The sequence below is a fragment of the Pongo pygmaeus genome, chromosome 23 (genome assembly GCF_028885625.2).
Source record: "Pongo pygmaeus isolate AG05252 chromosome 23, NHGRI_mPonPyg2-v2.0_pri, whole genome shotgun sequence".
Lineage (NCBI taxonomy): Eukaryota > Metazoa > Chordata > Mammalia > Primates > Hominidae > Pongo > Pongo pygmaeus.
In genome coordinates, this window is record NC_085931.1 from 50747041 (window position 1) to 50768036 (window position 20996).

At 39.8% G+C, this 20996-nt stretch overlaps 1 protein-coding gene across 6 annotated transcripts in view; it reads right to left on the reverse strand.

Moving 5' to 3' along the window:
- Positions 1-20996, reverse strand: part of ENTHD1 (ENTH domain containing 1) — a 152779-nt gene that overhangs the window by 64548 nt on the left and 67235 nt on the right. For all 6 annotated transcript variants that reach the window (XM_054470093.1, XM_054470091.1, XM_054470094.1 and 3 more), the window contains one exon: positions 19267-19387. In XM_054470093.1, coding sequence (XP_054326068.1) covers positions 19267-19387 — 121 coding nt within the window. The remainder of the gene's footprint in view (positions 1-19266; positions 19388-20996) is intronic.

Sequence of the window (20996 nt, forward strand, 5' to 3'; positions counted from 1 at the left end):
CCTGGCGAGGGAGGCCTTGCATCTCGAGTCTGTCAAGGGCTAAGTCTTGGGAGCTGGGGAGACCAGGGAGGGGCTGGTCATCCATCTATCCAACAAGTATTTCTTGAGCACCTACTATTAGCTAGCCACTGTTCTGGGTACTGAGTGTTCTGTGAATAAAATAGAGAAAAATTCCCCCTCTCATTCTGCTTCAGTTCTGAGGGTGAAGAAGATTTCTATTTGTTTCCCAGGTGGAGCCTGAAAAAGTGAGCAACACTTCAGAATTCCCTCAACCCTCTTCACCTCACAGCTGAAGGATGGAAGAAGTAGAAGGGAAGTAGGAGTTGGGAGGGTGTGGGAAGGGAATATCTGCATCAGCCACTCAAACTCCCTTTCTCTGTGAGATGTGTGAGAGACTAGCAGTTCTTGCGCATTAGAGAATTAGCTGAGCGAGGGTGGCAGAAGTGAAAGAGCCTCAGGTTGGGGACATGGAAGATGCAGAGTGCATGGCTTAACTGTGCTAAGCAGGACAGTGTTGCTAAGATATCAGTTAATGTGGGCAGAAACACAGCTGGACAATTAAAAACAGTGGGATCAATTTCCCCTTAGCAGAAGTCAGTGTGAAGACATGCCCAACAACCCATCCCCCAAAGTTATTTCCCCCATCCCCAAAGTTATGATGCCAAGCAGTTCCCCAGAACTTTGAGGACATTCTCAGGGGCAAGAGGGAGAAAACAGGAAATCCTGAATTGACTGAGTTTAAGATGGAAGTGACTAAGAAAACAGAGTAACTAAGGTTGTATTTTCTGCCACAGGAAATTTAAGATTTTGGTGTTTTGTTGTTTTTTTTTAATTACAGAAATATAGCTACTCCTTTGGGCACACTTGAGGTCATGGCTTGAAAATACTGTGTCCACAACTAAGCATGAATAAGATGCCAACTTGCCTTTGGGGGGCTCTTCCAGCTGCCAGATGGCCCTCTGTCCTTTCTCCAACCACCTCTTCTAAGTCACCACTAAGACAGCCCCTCACCCTGCTCTCTGCCCTCTAGCCTTTCCTCATTCACTTGTAGGCCTCTACAACCTACTGACTTCAGTGAATACCCCAACATCTAGAAACTTGGGGGTAATCAATGCTACATCTCTGGATTCCTGCCACACTACAGACAGATCCTGGCTTCAGATCAGACTTGAAGTGGTATGAAAGGAAAACCTAAATAAATAATATCGGGGCCAGTGCCGGTGCCCACATGCATTCCCTCACTATTTCCTTAAACATTATTTAAAATTCTATGTGTTTTGAGCACTTCCTCCCTTTCAATAGACTCTCTTTAGCTAATGTTAACAATCAAGTGTCAACTAGGGATGAGGAAAGTTCTACAAAATTTCAAAAGACAGCCCTGCTGGTGGGGAACCTCGCTGGTGAGCTTAGAGGACTCCCAGTGTGCTGGCCATGCTGCTCTTCTTTTAAAAAGCCATTATGAATCTTCTTTGAAGACACTTCTAAAGTATATGCAAAAAATACAAAAAGCACTGAGAGGATGGCTGTATTCAATTGAGGGGCATTTCCAATGATACCTATTCAGCTAACAGACATTTACTGGGGCATTTACTATGTACTAAGCTCTGGATTAGAGGCAGAAACTAGAATGATGAACAAGACACAGCCCTTGCTCTCAAAAAATTACAGTTGCTTTGGTTTGATGGTGGGGGAAATAACAGGCAAGGGCAACCCAGCAGAATCGGCACCAGATCTGAGGCAGGCACAGGGTGTCTTCAGAGCACAGAGGAGGAGAACAATAGCCCCTGCCTTCAGAATGCCAGGGAAGGCTTCCTGGGAAAAGTGACATCTTAGCTAAACCCCAAGAATGAGCAAGATTCAGACAAATGAATAGGGATGGAGGACGGAGGCAAGGGGAGGGTTTTCCCTGCTGAGAAGTGTGCAAAGCGTGAGAGAATATGGTGTTTGGGGGAAGCAGTTCAGTGTACCAAGCTGGAACATCAGAGGCTGGGGGAAGAAAGGAGGTTAAAGGTGAAGCTGCAGGGGTGAGCACAGGCCAATGTGGGAAGGAGCTTACCTGCCACACTAAGTTGTTAGAACTTTATCCTAAGGGAGCTTCTTAGAATTGTGACTGATCAGAACTTCATTTTAGGAATGTCCTAAGTCTCTAATTCTGTTTTTGACCCCTGATTGCTTCCCTAACTTGCTCACCTCCAGTCCTTTATTTACAATGCATTCACAGTCATCTTCCTACAGCAAGGATCTGGCTGTATCACGTCCTTGCTTGAATCACGTCAAAGGCTCCCCATTGTTTTTCAGACATAATAAAAACTCCTCAACATGGCTTATCCTACGTGCCACTTTGCCAGGGAAGCTCCAGGTTTACATCTGTTACCCTGGCATAATTTTTCACTTTCACCTCTAAAGTGGCCTGACTGAACAATAAACATATAGCGACCTCTTCTACACCTGATCTTAGCCCAAAGGCCGGGAAACAATGTGGTCACCTTTACAGATACGACCTTGCTCAACTCTTCAAGGCCTCTCCTGCCATCCACCTCATCTTGAGGGTCTGCTAAACTTCCTTCCGTTCTTCCAACTGGCCAAGTCTCTCTTGCCCCCTCCTCCTGTTCCTCCCACCCCAGCCTCTCACACTGTTCATGCTGCCTGAGATTCTCTTCTCTCCTCACTTGGTTTGGCTCATTCTGCATAGTAGGCAAAATAGTGTAGTGAACTGTTTTTCAAACTGTGGGTTGTGACCAATTAGTGGGTAGTGAAATAAATTTTGTGGGTCACATCTAAATTTTTTAAAAAAGTAAAATGACTAAGATAGATCAGAGTACACTGTCAATAAACATTGCTTTGTGAAACTGTGAAACTCATGTTTTGGCGGGGGTGTGTGTGTGTGTGTGTGTCTGTGTGTGTGTGTGTATATGTATGTATATATATATACACATACGTATTATATATAGTGTATATATATATATACGTGTGTGTGTGTGTATATATATATATACTGGGTCATGACATAAAAGGCATTTCTGACTGTGGGTCACAGTCAAAAGGTTTGAAACACATCAGCGTAGGCTCTGGGGTTACACCAGCAGCTTGGTCTAAATGCTAACCCTGCCACTTCCTAGTTCTGTGACTGAGGGCAAGTTTTTAAAAATCTCTTTGTGGACTTTCTTCATCTGTCTCATAAGATTGTTATGAAGATTAAATGAGCTTGAACATTTAAAAGTACACCCAGCACACACAACATGAGTGTTGGCTACTGCTACTATCATCACCCATCCCTCTGGTTCCAGCTTGGACATCAGTTTCTCCAGAAAGCACCCCCTGCCGTCCTAAGGCAGGGTTGGGTGCCCTCCTGTACATGTTTGTGTCCTCTCCCTATCCTGATACCTCATTTGTTTTATTAGGTCTTTTAAGCCACTAGACTGGAAGCTGCATAAAGGCAGGAACTTGTTCACCATTGACTACCTAGCAGTTAGCACAGTGCTTAGTACATAGTAGGCATTTAGTAAATTTCTGTGGGATGAATAACTTACCCTTTGAAAGAAATAGACAGCTGTTTCATTCTAATAAAAAGTCAACTTGGAACTTACACACTTGAGAGGTCATGGTCATTTTAATCAAGAATCCGTCAGTTTAGATTAGTCTTTGTTCTCCTAATTTGAACTGTCAAAGGGGTTGTATGACATTGTTATAATACATACACTCATTAGTAATGGAAAAAAGAGTTTAGGTTGGATGGCTTCTTGAACTAAAATTCATAAATAGTTCAAAAGTCAGTGTCTCTTAATATTCTTTTAATTATCACAATAATGAAAAAAGTTGGCCACTGCAGATAAAGAAAAGGTGGCATGTTTAAATGTACTTACCACCCTTCTGGTCTTTTAATTGACTTCTACTGCAACTGTGGCTTTGTTTTATTTATTCATTCGTATCAATGAAAGCTTTTAGTAGTCTCATTTATCTCTGTTTTTCATGCATGAATCATGCTTTCCCATATTTTTAAAGTAAAAAAGAGGGGGGGAATTAAGTTTAAAAAGGTTTTAATTGGATGTCTTAATGTCAACCACATAATACACAGTTACTATGTTGATACCCTCTGGAATTTCTACAGTCAGTTCTATAATTTGAGGCACACTTTGCAATGCTCTGATGATTGATATAAAGACATTTTTAAGGAAATGTGAAGGCAGGCAGCAACTTCCCCCAAAATGGAGGACATTGTAAATGCATCCAGTTTATGAACAACACACAAAAACTGTATGCAATGGCTTGAAAAGCAGCCTATATACCTAGAAGTGGCCAAAGAACACAGTCCAAAGTCAGTGCTGTGCTAGTTGCAGATTCACTAGGATATTAGAGAGTGGTCCGGGGACTCCTGGGTCACACTACTCCTTCCTAAATCAGACAAACACATAGTTACACAGTAAGTCAGATGCTGATAAGTGCTATAGAGTGAATGAGCATGGAAGAGGGAGGAGTGCCACTGGCAGTGGGAAGGTGTTGATTTTGAATAAAATGTCCAGGAAAGCCTCCCTGAGACTGTAACATCTCAACAGGATGTGAAAAGAATGAGAGCGTGAGAATGTGCCATGTGTGTAGGACTCAGAAAATGGGCACTGCTCTGGCACACTGGAGAGGGAGCTTAAAAGCTTCATGAGATGGGACTGTTGGGATGGATCTATTACATACAATTTGCTCAGCCATCTTTTAATTGCCTTGGAGGACACTGTGTTCACTAAGGCATTTAAAAAGCATACCTTGATGGGGCACCAGCATCTCTGAAGAGCTCTGTAGTGGTTGTCATCTGTAGGCTGAGATGACCAGGGATAACAGGGATGGTGTAATGGAATTAGGTTTCCTGATCTCACTGGGAATATTGGGGTCCTATAGCAGTAAAAAGCAAATAGCAGTGCTTAACTCTTGGAGACAAGCTAGGCATGATAATCATAGTAAACCACAGGGATGCTGTGGTATCAGTTTTCTGTTTTTTGTTTTTTGTTTTCTTACTTTCAGGATGTGTGGTGGTGGTTAATGAATCACAGGACCTATGGAAAATATATAGGCAGCCTACTAAGTGAGCTTAATATAAATAGATAGAAAACCTAACTACTGTCATTATAGGGGATTCACGGCCTCTTATCCAGCTCCTAAGCCTAGGCCAGCCAGTTCACAGAGCAAGAACTTCTTGAGGGGAAGGTCTGAGCCCTTTGAGAATGAATCCTGCAATGTCGCCACAGGTGTGTACAGTAAATCTTCCCCTAAGCCTTCCCTAGAGGTTCCTGAAGCTATTCACAACAATGACCATACTTAGATAAGTACTTATCCGATATTGGCTCTGAACTGACACTAATTTCTGGAGATCCAACAATGCCACCGTAGTCTACTGGCCAGAGGAGGAACTTAAGAAACCAGGTGACACATGAAGTCTTGGCCTAGGAGCTACCTCACACCGAATCCAGCTAAACCACAGACCTACCTCTAGTTATTTCCATGGTCTCAGAATGTATGGTGAGAACAGACCTGTTTAGTAACCTGCAGAATCCTCCCCTCTGCTTCCACCACCCATGGAGTTCAGGTTATTACGGTATTAGAGAGACCAGGCAGAACCGCTATAATTTTACCACCTCCCCTCTAAAAATCTTTCTGGGGAAATTACAGAAATTAGTGCCACCATCAAAGATTTCAAAGTTGTAGGGCTAGTGATTCTTACCACATTCCAGTATAACTTGCCTGTTTTTCTGAAAAGCCACATGGACTGTGGAGGATGACTGTAGATTATTGCAAATATAATCAGGTGATGATACCAAGCATAGCTATAGTTCCAGTTGTGGGCTCTTTACTAGGGCAAATCAACACGCCCCAGACATCTATAGTATATAGGTGTCGACCTAGAAACTTCCCTAAAATGCCTATTAATAAAGATAATGAGAATCAGTTAACCTTCATGTGACAGGGACAACAGTATACTGTCTTTACTGTCTTGCCTTATGGCTGTGTCAACTCTGCTATGTCCTTTAATAGAGGCAAGAGGGACCTTAAATCTCTTGATGTCTGTCCCACAGAGCAACACACTGGCTATCACATTGATGATACAGTGCTAAGTGGACTTACGCAAGAAGTGGCAAGCACTCTTGATGCTACATGTACGTAGAAGGTGGCTAATAAGTCCTGGGAAAGTTCCAGGGAATGCCACATCTGTGATGTTTTTAGAGTATCCGCTGGTCTGGAGCATGTCAGGATAGCCCCTCTAAAGTCAGAGACATGTTATTGCATCTTGAAATGCCCAACATAAGGAAAACATGATAATCATGGGCCTCTCTAAACTTTGGAGGCCATGGGTATGCTGCTGTCTCTATTTACTGCCAGTTTTGAGTGAGGACCAAAGCAAACAAAAGGTCCTGCAGCAGGTCCAGACCACTGGGTAAGCTCCCCCGACACCTGGATCATATAACTTAGCAGAACCAAGGGTAAGGGAAGTGCCTGAGGCAGACAGGTGATCAATGGAGCCTCTGACAGGCAGCAGTAGGAAAATCACAGAGCAGACCCCTAGGAGTGGACCACTAGGGCTTTGGAGTAAGGTCATGCCTTCTTCTGCCTACAACTATTATCCACCTAAAAAACAACACTTGGCTTGCCACTGCACCCCGATAAAGACTGAATGCTTGACCACAGGACACCAGGTGACTCTGTCAGCTCACATTATGGGTGTTACCTGATCCATAGAAGATGAAACTGGATGTACGCAGTAGCATTCCACTGTCAAATCAAAATGACATAGATGAGGGCTGGACGCGAAGGCTCACGCCTGTAATCCCAGCACTTTGGGAGGCCGAGGCGGGTGGAGTACAAGGTCAGGAGATCCAGACCATCCTGGCTAACACAGTGCAACCCCGTCTCTACTAAAAATACAAAAAAATTAGCCGGGTGTGGTGGTGGACGCCTGTAGTCCCAGCTGCTTGGGAGGCTGAGGCAGGAGAATGCTGTGAACCTGGGAGGCACAGCTTGCAGTGGGCTGAGATCAAGCCACTGCACTCCAGCCTGGGCGGCAGAGTGAGACCCTGTCTCAAAAAAAAAAAACAAAAACAAAAAAACGATGTAGATGAAACCAGTCCTGAAGCCCATGTAAACAATGCAAGCAGGTGGCTCATACTCCATGGAGCATGATCCCCCTCCTTCACTGCCTCTCCCTCAGCCTACAACCTAGAGCTTCATGGATAATTCTCTATCGTCAATCAAAAGGGTTACGTATAGGATTGGTTTAAACATGAAATTAGCCAGGATTGCTAATACATCAAGTATGCCAGCGCTACCCATAAGTGGGTAACTGCTACACTACAGCCCCCCTCAGAAGTGCTCCTGAAAGACCGCAGGAGAATCCTCCTAGTCAACAGCATTGGAAACAGTGTATCTTCACACAGGACATCCTGGAAGACAAGACACCTGATGGGTATTGGCCAGGGACTTAGAAAGAGTAACAAGGAGGCACGTGGATGGACTTTTCAGGATGTGCGCAAAATGTGAAGATATTTATGTCACTATAAATGCTTGCTAGGGGACGTTCACTGTGGAAGAGGTTCTCAAAAATCAGGTGGGGAAAATGCTCGACTTAGTGGCTGTCAATAATCTTCTTTCCTAGTCATTCCAGTGGTTCTTCAGCGAGCCATGTAGCAAGGATGATCTCAACAGGCAGGGGCTCAACAACATGACTGCTCCTCACCAAGGTGACCTGGCTGCCACAGATGCGGAGCATACAAAATGCCCGGTGTGGTTGCTAATGCTACATCACTAGCAGGGAAAACAGCCAGTTACCAGGTGGCAGGTTGATTACATTGGACCCCTTCGTCTTTTTTTTTTTCTTTTTTTGAGATGGGAGTCTTGCTCTGTCGCCCAGGCTGCAGTGCAGTGGCACAATCTCGGCTCACTGCAACCTCTGCCTCCCAGGCTCAAGCGATCCTCCCACCTCAGCCTCCCGAGTACCTGGGATTACAGGTGTGCACCACTATGCCTGGCTAATTTTTGTATTTTTAGTAAAGGTGGGGTTTCACCATTTTGGCCAGGCTAGTCTTGAACTCCTGACCTCAAGTGAGCTGCCAGCCTCAGCCTCCCAAAGTGCTGGGATTATAGGTGTGAGACACCGTGCCCGGCCCAGTGCTTTGTCTTCACAGGGAGAGACACATTGCAGGTGCAGCTTCGCCTTCCCTTCCTGTCCTGCAGCCCTCTGCCAGCACCACCGTTTGTGCACTTACAGAATACCTTATTTATTTTCACAGAACCTTACAAACAACTCTACACAAACTAGTCCAGAGTATAAAAAAGAGCATATATATTCCAACTCTTTTTGTGAGTATAGCATGACCTTAGAATCAGAATATGACAAAGAGAATTTTAGAAAAAACCCTAGCTAATTTACTCATAGACATAGATGCAAAACTCCTAAACAAAATATTAGCAAATCAAATCCAGTAATATATATCAAAGATAATATATCACGGCCAAATTCAGCTTATTCCAGGAATTCAAGGTTATTGTAATATCTGGAAATCAACTAATGTATGAAATTAACAGTCTAAAGGAGAAAAACCTGTAACTGTCAATATAAATGCTAAAAATGGAGAAACTCAACATATAATCAAGATAAAACTGTTAAGGAACGGAGATCTGCAAAAACACACATTAAGCCTCTATCTTAATGACAAAATGTTTAAATAATTCTCATTAAGTCTGGGAAGTCCACGATCACACTTTCATTCAGCACTGTGTAAGTCATTCCACCTAGCATGGTATGGTAAGAAAACAAAATACAAAGTGTATGGCTTGAAAATTAAGAAATAAGTTCATTATTATTTATAGATTAAATGATTTTCAACCTAAGAAACCCAGAAGAATCTACAGATAAACTGGGAAAACTGGTAAGAATTAAGCAGGTCTGCTGGATACAAAATCAATATGCAAAAATTAATTCCATTCATTTTCATCAACAAACAGAAAATGCAATTTATAAAATGACACATTTTACAGTAGCAATGAAAATACATAAGTACCTAAGACTAAACCTAACAAAAGATATACAGAACATATATGAAAAACTATTAAAAAAACACATTAAGGAAGAATTAAATGAATAGAATGATTGGATATTACAAAAATGTCACTTCTCCAAATTGACTTAAAGATTCAATGTAGAGCCAATCAAAACTCCAACAGGTTTTATTCAAGAAACTTGACGAACTTTCATGTGTGAAAGCAAAGGGTCAAAAATAGCCCAAACTAATCCCACCACTTTGGGAGGCTGAGACAGGCAGATCCCTTGAGTCCAGGAGTTCGAGACCAGCCTAGGCAACATGGCAAAACCCCATCTCTAAAAAAAAAAAAAAAAAAATTAACCAAGTGTGGTGGTGGTGTGAGCCTGTAGTCCCAGCTACTTGGGAGGCTGAGGTGGGAGAATCACCTGAGCCCAGGAAATTGAGGCTGCAGTGAACCGCAATTGTGCCACTGCATTCCAGCATGGGCGACAGAGTGAGACCTTGTCTCAGGGGGGAGAAAAAAAAAAAAAAAGCCAAAACATTCCTGGTGAAAGAAAAGTCATCAAGAATTATTACAAAGGTGGCGTGATTAAAACTATTTATCAATGCAGGGTTGGTCATATCGTTGACTGAGCAGAATAGGGAGGCTATAAACAGTTCCATGCATATGTGTAAATCTACTTTAGGTTACAGATGGCATTGCAGTTCACTTGGGAAAGGACAGACTTTTCAATAAATGATTCTGGGACAGCTGGCTATCCATTTAGAAGTAAAATTGGACTTCTACCTCAATCGTACACCAAAACTGATTCCAGCTGCATTAAATATTTAATTGTGGAAAGCAAACTATAAGAAAATGTTAGCCTATATAGAATTATCTTTATAGTCTTGAGATAAGAATTTCTTAAAATAACACAAGATACATACGAAAAGTACAAACCATAGAGAAAAAATTCTACCTCATTAAAATTCAGAACTTCTGTTATTCAAAAACTCCATACAAAGTGTAAAGACAAGTCACAAACTGGAAAAACGTTTATGAGATGTGATACTTAGGCTCCAGAATAAAGAACTCCTACAAATCAATTAAGAAAAAGACAACCAAACTGAAAAATGACCAACAGACATGAACAGACACATCAGATGAGGAAACATGAATGAGTCATACCTATGAAATGTGTCGATATATGAAAATATGCTGAATTTCATTATAAGAAATACATTTTCAGGCCTGATACAGGGGCTTATGCCTGTAATCCCAGCTGAGGTGGGTGGATCACCTGAGGTCAGGAGTTTGAGACCAGCCTGGCCAGCATGGTGAAACCTCATTTCTACTAAAAACACAAAAATTAGCAGGGCGTGGTGGTGCGCGCCTGTAATCCCAGCTACTTGGGAGGCTGAGGCAGGAGAATCATTTGAATCTGGGAGGTGGAGGTTGCAGTGAGCCAAGATCGTGCCATTGCACTCCAGCCTGGGTGACAAGAGTGAAACTCCGTCTCAAAAAAAAAAAACAAAAAAACAAAAAACAACGATAAACATTTTAGAACAAATGATACCCACCCATTAGACTGGATTTTTCTAGGGGAAAAATTGGTGAGGACACGCAGCAACTGCAACTAGAACTTTAGAAAACAATCTGGCATTACCTAGCAAATTTGAAGATGTTCATATCTAACTGTACGGCAATTTCACTTCCAAATATATGCCCTAGGGAAACTCCTGTCCATGAGAACCAGGAATCTTGTACAAATATACAAATGCAGAAACAGCATTGTTTACAATACAATAACTTGATACATAATGAGGATAGTATTCCACAGCAGAATAAACAAATGCATTATAATATATACGTACAATGAAATACTGTACAGTGGTGAAAATAAATAGGTGAATCTTAAGAAATGATATTGAATGATAAAAGTCACAGAAAAATAAATTCATAATGACTCTACTTATATAAAGTTCAAGAGCCTGTGAAACGAAATATATATTGTGTAGAGTATAAACATGTAGTAAAACTATAAAGAAAAGCAAGGAATAATGAGTAAAGAGAGGTTCCTCTGGAGGTGAGGATAGGGGTAAGTCAGTGAGACAAGTCCCTAGTGCTAGTGGGGGTGTGAGGGAGTAAGACCTCTCTACTGCAGGCCAGAGTGTGAACAGCAGATCGTCACGTGCCTATGGAGGGCAAAGGCAAGGGAGAAAAGGAGAAGAACTGAGGATTCTGTACCACAATAACTTTCCTACTTTATTTTTGTCTTGAGCTGAAGTTGCCAAAATCATAACATGGAAATTAGAACCATCTGTTGACAGGATAAGTTAGTGAACTGGACAGAATTTACCAAGAGAAATTCAGAATAATGTATTTTAGAATCTGTGTCAAATCAGGGAAAAATATAAAGTCTATTTTATTTGGGAGGGGAAAATAATGCCATTTCATCATTTTTTATAAAAGCAAAAATACAGAAATAACCTAAATGACCATTATGATAATACTGGTTAAATAAAATAGTATACATTAACACTATGGTACGCTGTTATAGTTGTTGCAAAAAATTAAACAGACCAGAACAAGAAAAGTGAACCAATGGAATAGAATAGAGTTGTTAAACAGATAATATTTAGTGCAGGTTAAAGAGTCATTTCAAAGCAGCCGAGAAAAATGGACTAGTCAAGAAATGTTGAGACAACTGGCTGCCCATTGCCCTTATCTAAAACCATTCGCAAATACTTTACATGCACATGGATTACAGAACAATTAAAATAAAATATGGGCGAATATGTTCTATAAACTTGGTATAAGAAAAGCCACCTTAAAAACACAAAAACTAAAAACCATGAAGAAAAAGAGGAATAAATATGACTAAATAAAACATAAAACTTCTACAAAGACACCATTAAGAAAGTTGAAAGACAATTCACAGGCTGAAAGATATTTGCAACATAAATAGCAGAGAAAGAATCAGATATCTATGTATATATCTATAGATATATATAGAAATATATCTGATATATATCTATATATATAGCTATAAAATCAATTTAAAAAAATAAAAAAAAGTTAAAAAACAGGTAATCCATAGAAGAGGAAATAGAAATATCTACTCAATATGTAGCTATATGCAAATTATACCTACTATGTAATGCAACTTTTTACCCAAGTGATAAAAACATAAGGCTTGAAAACATCAAGTGTTGGTGAGAATGTGAGTGAATAGGCTGCAAACCAGGGAGTGAATTGATACTGGTATTCTGAAGAGCTGTTTGGCTGTATGAATTAGGATGAAAATGGGCACAAATTATGACCCAGAGAATCCATTTCTAGGAGCACACCCTAAAGAAACACTCACATATGTGCACAAGGTTATTCACCGAAGCATTATTTGTAACAGTGAAAAACATCAAAATGTCATCAGCAAGGGAATAAACTATGATAGCCAGGATTGCAGGAGTTTTTAAAAATATGGCAAATCTCCACATATTGACATACACTGAAGGATAGTCAAGTGATATTCTTAAGTTAAAAAAAGCTTCAGGAAAATGCAGAATAATGTTTTAAAACAAAGTGAATTCTATATATTTCTAAAGGTGCATGTATGTATGTAATACACAGAGAAAGGTATGGGAGGTAATCACCAAACTGGTAATAGTTCACTCTGGGGAGGGGACTATGTTGGGGTAAGGGACAGTCAAGGGAGGTTTTGACTTTATCTGTATTTGAATTTTTTTAAATTAAGAGTATATGCACTTACATAATTTTAAAATAAATATAAAATAATTATGATACAAAATTATAAACTGTATAATGGGGAAATGGGCAAAGTCTTCTGGGAACATAGTGAAAGGAGAAACTAGTTTAGCATGCAGAAAGATTTTATAGCAGTTGTGACATTTTCATTGGACCTGGCTATTCAAACAGGATTTTGTCAAGGATTTATAATTTGATGGAAGATTGTTGCAGATTATATTTTCCAAAGATGACTATACCAACATATGTCTCATCCAATATGCCTTTCTTTCAATATGACATTGACACTCCTTCCTCCATGGAGAGGTTGTGGGGGATCTATGTCCCCACCCCCTTAAACTTGGGCAGGACTTTGTGATTGCCTTGTTGAACAGAATGAGGTGGAAGTATTACAGCATGACTTCTGAGATTATTCAACTTCTGTCTGGTCCTTTCTTTCACAAAATACTCATCCTTGAAACACAGCCACGATGCTGTCAGGAAGCCCAAACTAGCCTACATGGAAAGACCACATGAAGAGGCTCATGTGGAGAGGAACTGAGGCCTCCAGCCAACAGCCAGCATCAACTGCTAGACACATGAGTCAGCAAGCCTTCAGATGATTCCTGCCCCAGCCTTTGTGTTCCCTGGCTAAGGCTAGATATGCATCATGGAACAGAGACAAGCCATCCCCACTGTGCTCTATCCTAATTCCTGACCCAGAGAATCCTTGAGCAGAAAAAATGATTATGCCACGAAGTTTCAGGGCAATGTGTTACACAGTCAAAGTAACTGGAACAAAGACATTCTAAAGAGAAGAAAGTACACAAGCAATGGAATGTCACAGGGCATTGTGAGTATTGGCAGTTTTAGGTGATGAAGCCCGTAGTCTGGCTGGGATCAGACTATGAAAAGTACTTGTCTGGTACTATTTTAAAAATTAGACTTATCCTATTGCCAGTGGAGAACTGTTGAAAGCTTTTAAGTTTGGAAGTGAAATGCTAAGATCTGCATTTTAGCAAGATATCTCTGAGACTACTGTAAAGGAAAGATTGCAGAAATGAATGACTTAAAAATAGAAAAAGCCCCTCTGATTAAGATGGGTCCCAGCCAAGTAAGATGGTGGGATCCCCCCTCCGGCTACATTTTTTACTTTTTCCTCCTTAGGATTGCTTCTTATGCTCATTTATACTCAATTTCACTTGTATTAAAATGTTAGGAGGGAAAACTTTTCTCCACACAAAAACCTGCGACAGATGTTTAAAGCAGCTTATTCATAACTGCCAAAACTGCAACCAAGATATCCTTCAGTAGGTGAATGGATAAATAAACTGTGGTACATTCTATTCAGCATTACAGTAGGCGAATGGATAAATAAACTGTGGTACATTCTATTCAGCACTAAAAAGAAAAGAGCTATCAGGTAGGCACGGTGGCTCATGCCTGTGATCCCCGCACTTTGGGAGGCTGAGGCGGGTGGATCACAAGGTCAGGAGATCAAGACCATCCTGGCTAACACGGTGAAACCCCGACTCTACTAAAAATACAAAAATTAGCCAGGCATGGTGGCGGGTGCCTGTAGTCCCAGCTACTCAGGAGACTGAGACAGGAGAATCGCTTGAACCCGGGAGGTGGAGGTTGCGGTGAGCCGAGATCGCGCCACTGTACTCCAACCTGGGTGACAGAGTGAGACTCTGTCTCAAAACAAAAAAAAAAAAAAGAAACAAAGAAAAAAAAGAAAAAAGAAAAGAGCTATCAAGCCATGAAAAGATATGGAGGAACCCAGAGTGTTAATTACCAAGTAAAAAAAAAAATCTAAAAATCATACATACCTTATTATTTTGAGATACGTCCCATCAATACCTAATTTATTGAGAGTTTTTAGCATGAAGTGTTGTTGAATTTTGTCAAAGGCCTTTTCTGCATCTATTGAGATAATCATGTGGTTTTGTCTTTGGTTCTGTTTATATGCTGGATTACATTTATTGATTTGCGTATATTGAACCAGCCTTGCATCCCAGGGATGAAGCCCACTTGGTCATGGTGGATAAGCTTTTTGATGTGCTGCTGGATTCGGTTTGCCAGTATTTTACTAAGGATTTTTGCATCAATGTTCATCAAGGATATTGGTCTAAAATTCTCTTTTTTGGTTGTGTCTCTGCCCGGCTTTGGTATCAGGATGATGCTGGCCTCATAAAATGACTTAGGGAGGATTCCCTCTTTTTCTATTGATTGGAATAGTTTCAGAAGGAATGGTACCAGTTCCTCCTTGTACCTCTGGTAGAATTCCGCTGTGAATCCATCTGGTCCTGGACTCTTTTTGGTTGGTAAGCTATTGATTATTGCCACAATTTCAGATCCTGTTATTGGTGTATTCAGAGATTCAACTTCTTCCTGGTTTAGTCTTGGGAGAGTGTATGTGTCCAGGAATTTATCCATTTCTTCTAGATTTTCTAGTTTATTTGCGTAGAGGTGTCTGTAGTATTCTCTGATGGTAGTTTGTATTTCTGTGGGATCGGTGGTGATATCCCCTTTATCATTTTTTATTGTGTTTATTTGATTCTTCTCTTTTTTTTCTTTATTAATCTTGCTAGCGGTCTATCAATTTTGTTGATCCTTTCAAAAAACCAGCTCCTGGAGTCATTAATTTTTTGAAGGGTTTTTTTGTGTCTTTATTTCCTTCAGTTCTGCTCTGATTTTAGTTATTTCTTGCCTTCTGCTAACTTTTGAATGTGTTTGCTCTTGCTTTTCTAGTTCTTTTAATTGTGATGTTAGGGTGTCAATTTTGGATCTTTCCTGCTTTCTCTTGTGGGCATTTAGTGCTATAAATTAAGAGCTATCTATGACAAACCCACAGCCAATATCATACTGAATGGGCAAAAACTGGAAGCATTCCCTTTGAAAACTGGCACAAGACAGGGATGCCCTCTGTCACCACTCCTATTCAACATAGTGTTGGAAGTTCTGGCCAGGGCAATTAGGTAGGAGAAGGAAATAAAGGGTATTCAATTAGGAAAAGAGGAAATCAAATTGTCCGTGTTTGCAGACGACATGATTGTATATCTAGAAAACCCCATTGTCTCAGCCCAAAATCTCCTTAAGCTGATAAGCAACTTCAGCAAAATCTCAGGATACAAAATCAATGTACAGAAATCACAAGCATTCTTATACACCAATTAACAGACAAACAGAGAGCCAAATCATGAGTGAACTCCCATTCACAATTGCTTCAAAGAGAATAAAATACTTAGGAATCCAACTTACAAGGGACGTGAAGGACCTCTTCAAGGAGAACTATAAACCACTGCTCAATAAATAAAAGAGGATACAAACAAATGGAAGAACATTCCATGCTCATGGGTAGGAAGAATCAATATCGTGAAAATGGCCATACTGCCCAAGGTAATTTATAGATTCAATGCCATCCCCATCAAGCTACCAATGACTTTCTTCACAGAATTGGAAAAAACTACTTTAAAGTTCATATGGAACCAAAAAAGAGCCCGCATCGCCAAGTCAATCCTAAGCCAAAAGAACAAAGCTGGAGGCATCACGCTACCTGACTTCAAACTATACTACAAGGCTACAGTAACCAAAACAGCATGGTACTGGTACCAAAACAGAGATATAGATCAATGGAACAGAACAGAGCCCTCAGAAATAACGCTGCATATCTACAACTATCTGATCTTTGACAAACCTGAGAAAAACAAGCAATGGGGAAAGGATTCCCTATTTAATAAATGGTGCTGGGAAAACTGGCTAGCCATATGTAGAAAGCTGAAACTGGATCCCTTCCTTACACCTTATACAAAAATTAATTCAAGATGGATTAAAGACTTAAACGTTAGACCTAAAACCATAAAAACTCTAGAAGAAAACCTAGGCATTACCATTCAGCACATAGGCATGGGCAAGGACTTCATGTCTAAAACACCAAAAGCAATGGCAACAAAAGCCAAAATTGACAAATGGGATCTCGTTAAACTAAAGAGCTTCTGCACAGCAAAAGAAACTACCATCAGAGTGAACAGGCAACCTACAAAATGGGAGAAAATTTTTGCAACCTACTCATCTGACAAAGGGCTAATATCCAGCATCTACAATGAACTCAAACAAGCTTACAAGAAAAAAACAACCCCATCAAAAAGTGGGCAAAGGATATGAACAGACACTTCTCAAAAGAAGACATTTATGCAGCCAAAAGACACATGAAAAAATGCTCACCATCACTGGCCATCAGAGAAATGCAAATCAAAAGCACAATGAGATACCATCTCACACCAGTTAGAATGGCTATCATTAAAAAGTCAGGAAACAACAGGTGCTGGAGAGGATGTGGCGAAATAGGAACACTTTTACACTGTTGGTGGGACTGTAAACTAGTTCAACCATTGTGGAAGTCAGTGTGGCGATTCCTCAGGGATCTAGAACTAGAAATACCATTTGACCCAGCCATCCCATTACTGGGTATATACCCAAAGGACTATAGATCATGCTGCTATAAAGACACATGTACACGTATGTTTATTGCAGCACTGTTCACAATAGCAAAGACTTGGAACCAACCCAAATGTCCAACAATGATAGACTGGATTAAGAAAATGTGGCACATATACACCATGGAATACTATGCAGCCATAAAAAATGATGAGTTCATGTCCTTTGTAGGGACATGGATGAAATTGGAAATCATCATTCTCAGTAAACTTATCACAAGGACAAAAGACCAAACACCGCATGTTCTCACTCATAGATGGGAATTGAACAATGAGAACACATGGACACAGGAAGGGGAACATCACACTCTGGGGACTGTTGTGGGGAGGGGGCAGGGATAGCATTAGGAGATATACCTAATACTAAATGGCGAGTTAATGGGTGCAGCACACCAGCATGGCACATGTATACATATGTAACTAACCTGCACATTGTGCACATGTACCCTAAAACTTAAAGTATAATAATAAAAATATAAATAAATAAAATAGATATTAAAAAATCGTACATACCATCTGATTCCAACTATATGACATTCTGGAAAAGGAAAAACTATGGAGACAGTAAAAAGATCACTGGTTGTTAGGGGTTAGTGGGAGGGAGGGATGAATAGAGCACAGAGGATTTTTAGAGTAGTGAAACTGCTATGTCTGATACTATAATGGTGGATACACATCATTATACATTTGTCCAAACCCACAGAATGTGTAACACCAAAAGGGAACCCCAATATAAACCATGGACTTCGGATGATTATATGGCAATGGAAGTTCATTGATTGTAACAAATGTACCACTCTGGTGTGGAACAGGGGTACATGGGAACTCTTTACTTTCTGCTCAAATTTGCTGTGAACCTAAAACTGCTTTAAAACAGAAAGTCTATTTTTAAAATTTTAGGAGAAAAAAATGTCGGGGGGGTCAGAATACAAAACATTTTCCTTAATGCTCTTCTTTCAAGCTTCTGGATCTAAATCTGTTTAAGAATACAAAGCAAGCTGTCTAAAAATTATAACCACTTATAACTAATTATCCATGTGACTAATGCCATCCTTATGCAAACATCACTATAACCCCCAATTTCTTGTTTTTGTGTTTATTAAAATCTCCTCCTCATTCTCACAACTGGCTTTGTAAGAAAACTCTGTAAATATGAACTTGAACAAGAAAATACACCCATACTAATAAACTATAGCACTTATACACTGGATATTATAGATCTATATAAGGAGAAAATGTGAGATGCATGGTCCAAGAAGAGTGGGAAGATATAACTCAAAACATAAAAAGCCACCTCTGTGGTAAGGGAAAAGATGCCTGTATGAATATAAAAGCAAAGATTTATAAGGTGATGAAAGATACTAATGAGAACGTTTCATTCTCATGTTGGCAGAAGATCTTCCATTCTACTTTCTGAGAAAATCAACAGGAAGAATGCATTGAAAATTGAGAGTTCATGGAGTTCATCATTGTTTATAAAAGAGAATAGAGACAGGATGCTGTGACTCAACAGTGAGTCAGTCAGATCCTCAAGGATCCAGAGTAGTCGCAGAGCCCAGTTGGAACTCAATCGTGTAATTTATTGGAGGCTAGTTTTGTATAATTTTATACTGTGCCTTTCTCTAATGTTAATTATTCAAGAGATGATTAACCAATTTGTGGCTACTGTGCATCTTACCTCTTCACATTTTCACTTAATGCCTGCTTTTGAAAGAGGTCATAATTTAAATTCTTTATGAAAAAAACAGGAGCTAAAATTAATTTTCTGCTATTAAAACTACTTGTAAAAGAGTTAAGGCTTGTAGTCAATTTTTGAAACAAACAATGAAAAAGGAAAAAGTAAAACATGAAGAGAGAAAACACTGAAGCAAATGGTAAAACAAGATTATAGGACCATGTTGTGGGTTGAATTTATCCATGCTAGTTCTGTCCCTCATTAACAAAGTTAAATAGAAGCCAACGGTTGCTGTACTTCACAAAATAAAATCTGATAAATAAACTTCCTATTCCTTAACCAATTTACCTGCACCCAAAAGATTACAAACTTCTTCTGCTTCTGACAAGCAAGTGATTGGAGAGACAATGGAAGGAGGTGTTGCTAGTAAAGGCAGCTTTGGATCATCATCAAAAAATGTCATCAGGTCCTGACAGAAAACACAAGAACATGAGAATTGAAGAAAAAAATTAATATCCCTGGATGGACAATTTATTGAGCTACAAAGTATCTAAATGTGCTAACATCATCATAAACACATTCTGATTTAATTAACTCAAACATACATCTATCACTTGGCTGTCTACTGGGTGTAGGGAGGTTTTCTGCCCTCGGGAATCCCCAGACCTTGCTGAAGACACCTTGCGTAGATAGCAAGGATTTTGCTTAGGGCACTACCTTTACCTACCACCCTTCAGCATCCTTACAGCATACTATCTCAGAGGCCAATTATCTTGTCTCATTGGTAATCATAAAGCCACTTGTATGTATCTTTTATTCATATTTAAAACTTTTAACCTTTTATCATCAAGTAAAAAGTAGACACAAAAGATAATCCAATCATGCAGGTTAAACAATAATCAACTGATGGCTAATCTTGTTTCATTTATATCGCTACCATGGCTCATTTGTGATCTGTGACAACCTGTTTCACTTTGAAGCAAATCCTAGAATAATCCCTTATTTCATTATGTATCTCTGCCTTAGTCCATTCTGGTCGCTATAACAAAATACCATCAACTGAGTGGCTTATAAACAACAGAAATTTATTCCTTACAGTTTGGGAGGTTAGCAAGTCAAGGTGCTGGCAGATCTGATGTCTGGCAAGGCCCCACCTCCTAGACAGTCATTTTTTCACTATAACCTCTCATGGCAGAAGGTGACCAAGGAGTTCTCTTGGCTTCTTTTATAAGGGCACTAATCATATTCATGAGGGCTATGCCCTTATGACCTAGTTACCTCCCGAAGATCCCGCCTCCTAATACCATCACTTTGGGTGTTACGATTTCAACTAAGAATTTGGGAGGAAAACAAGTATTCAGACGATAGCAATCTCTAACTGATAATAACTGCATCAAACTGATAAACTTCATAGCTCCTAATGTCAACAATTACCATAAAATATTCATATTTCCAACTTCTCCTAAATGCCATAAACAGGTTTTTCTATAGCTTGTTTGAAAAGGATCCAAATGAAGTCTATAGAGTGGGTTTAGTTGGTATGTCTTTTTTTTTTCTGTGAACTAGGGATAATTTTTCTCCATTGTAATTAACATAACAGTAAAATGCACAGACCTTACATGTAGAGCTCGATAACTTTTATCATATGAGTATACAGTTATATAGTAACCACATTTCCTTCACCCAGAACGTTTCCTCAAGCTCCTTTCCAGCTGATACCATCCCACCAGCCTGCATCATGACCACTATTCTATCCATATCACCACTATTGAATTTTGCCTGTTCTTGAGTTTCATATGAATGTAATCATACACTATGTATACTTTTGTGTCTGGTTCCTATTGCTCAACATAATGTACATGAGATTCATCCATGTTTTACTGTGTAGTTCCTCCCTCCTTTCCTACCTGTAAGAAAGGAGGGAGAGATTGCACAAAAAGCAGATGTGAATGTATCACAATTGTTTATCCATTCTCTTGCATATGGATTATTTCCAAAGTTCATCTATTATGAATAAAGCTACTATGAACATTTCTTGCATAAATCTTTTTGTGGACAAATGCATTCATTATTCCTGG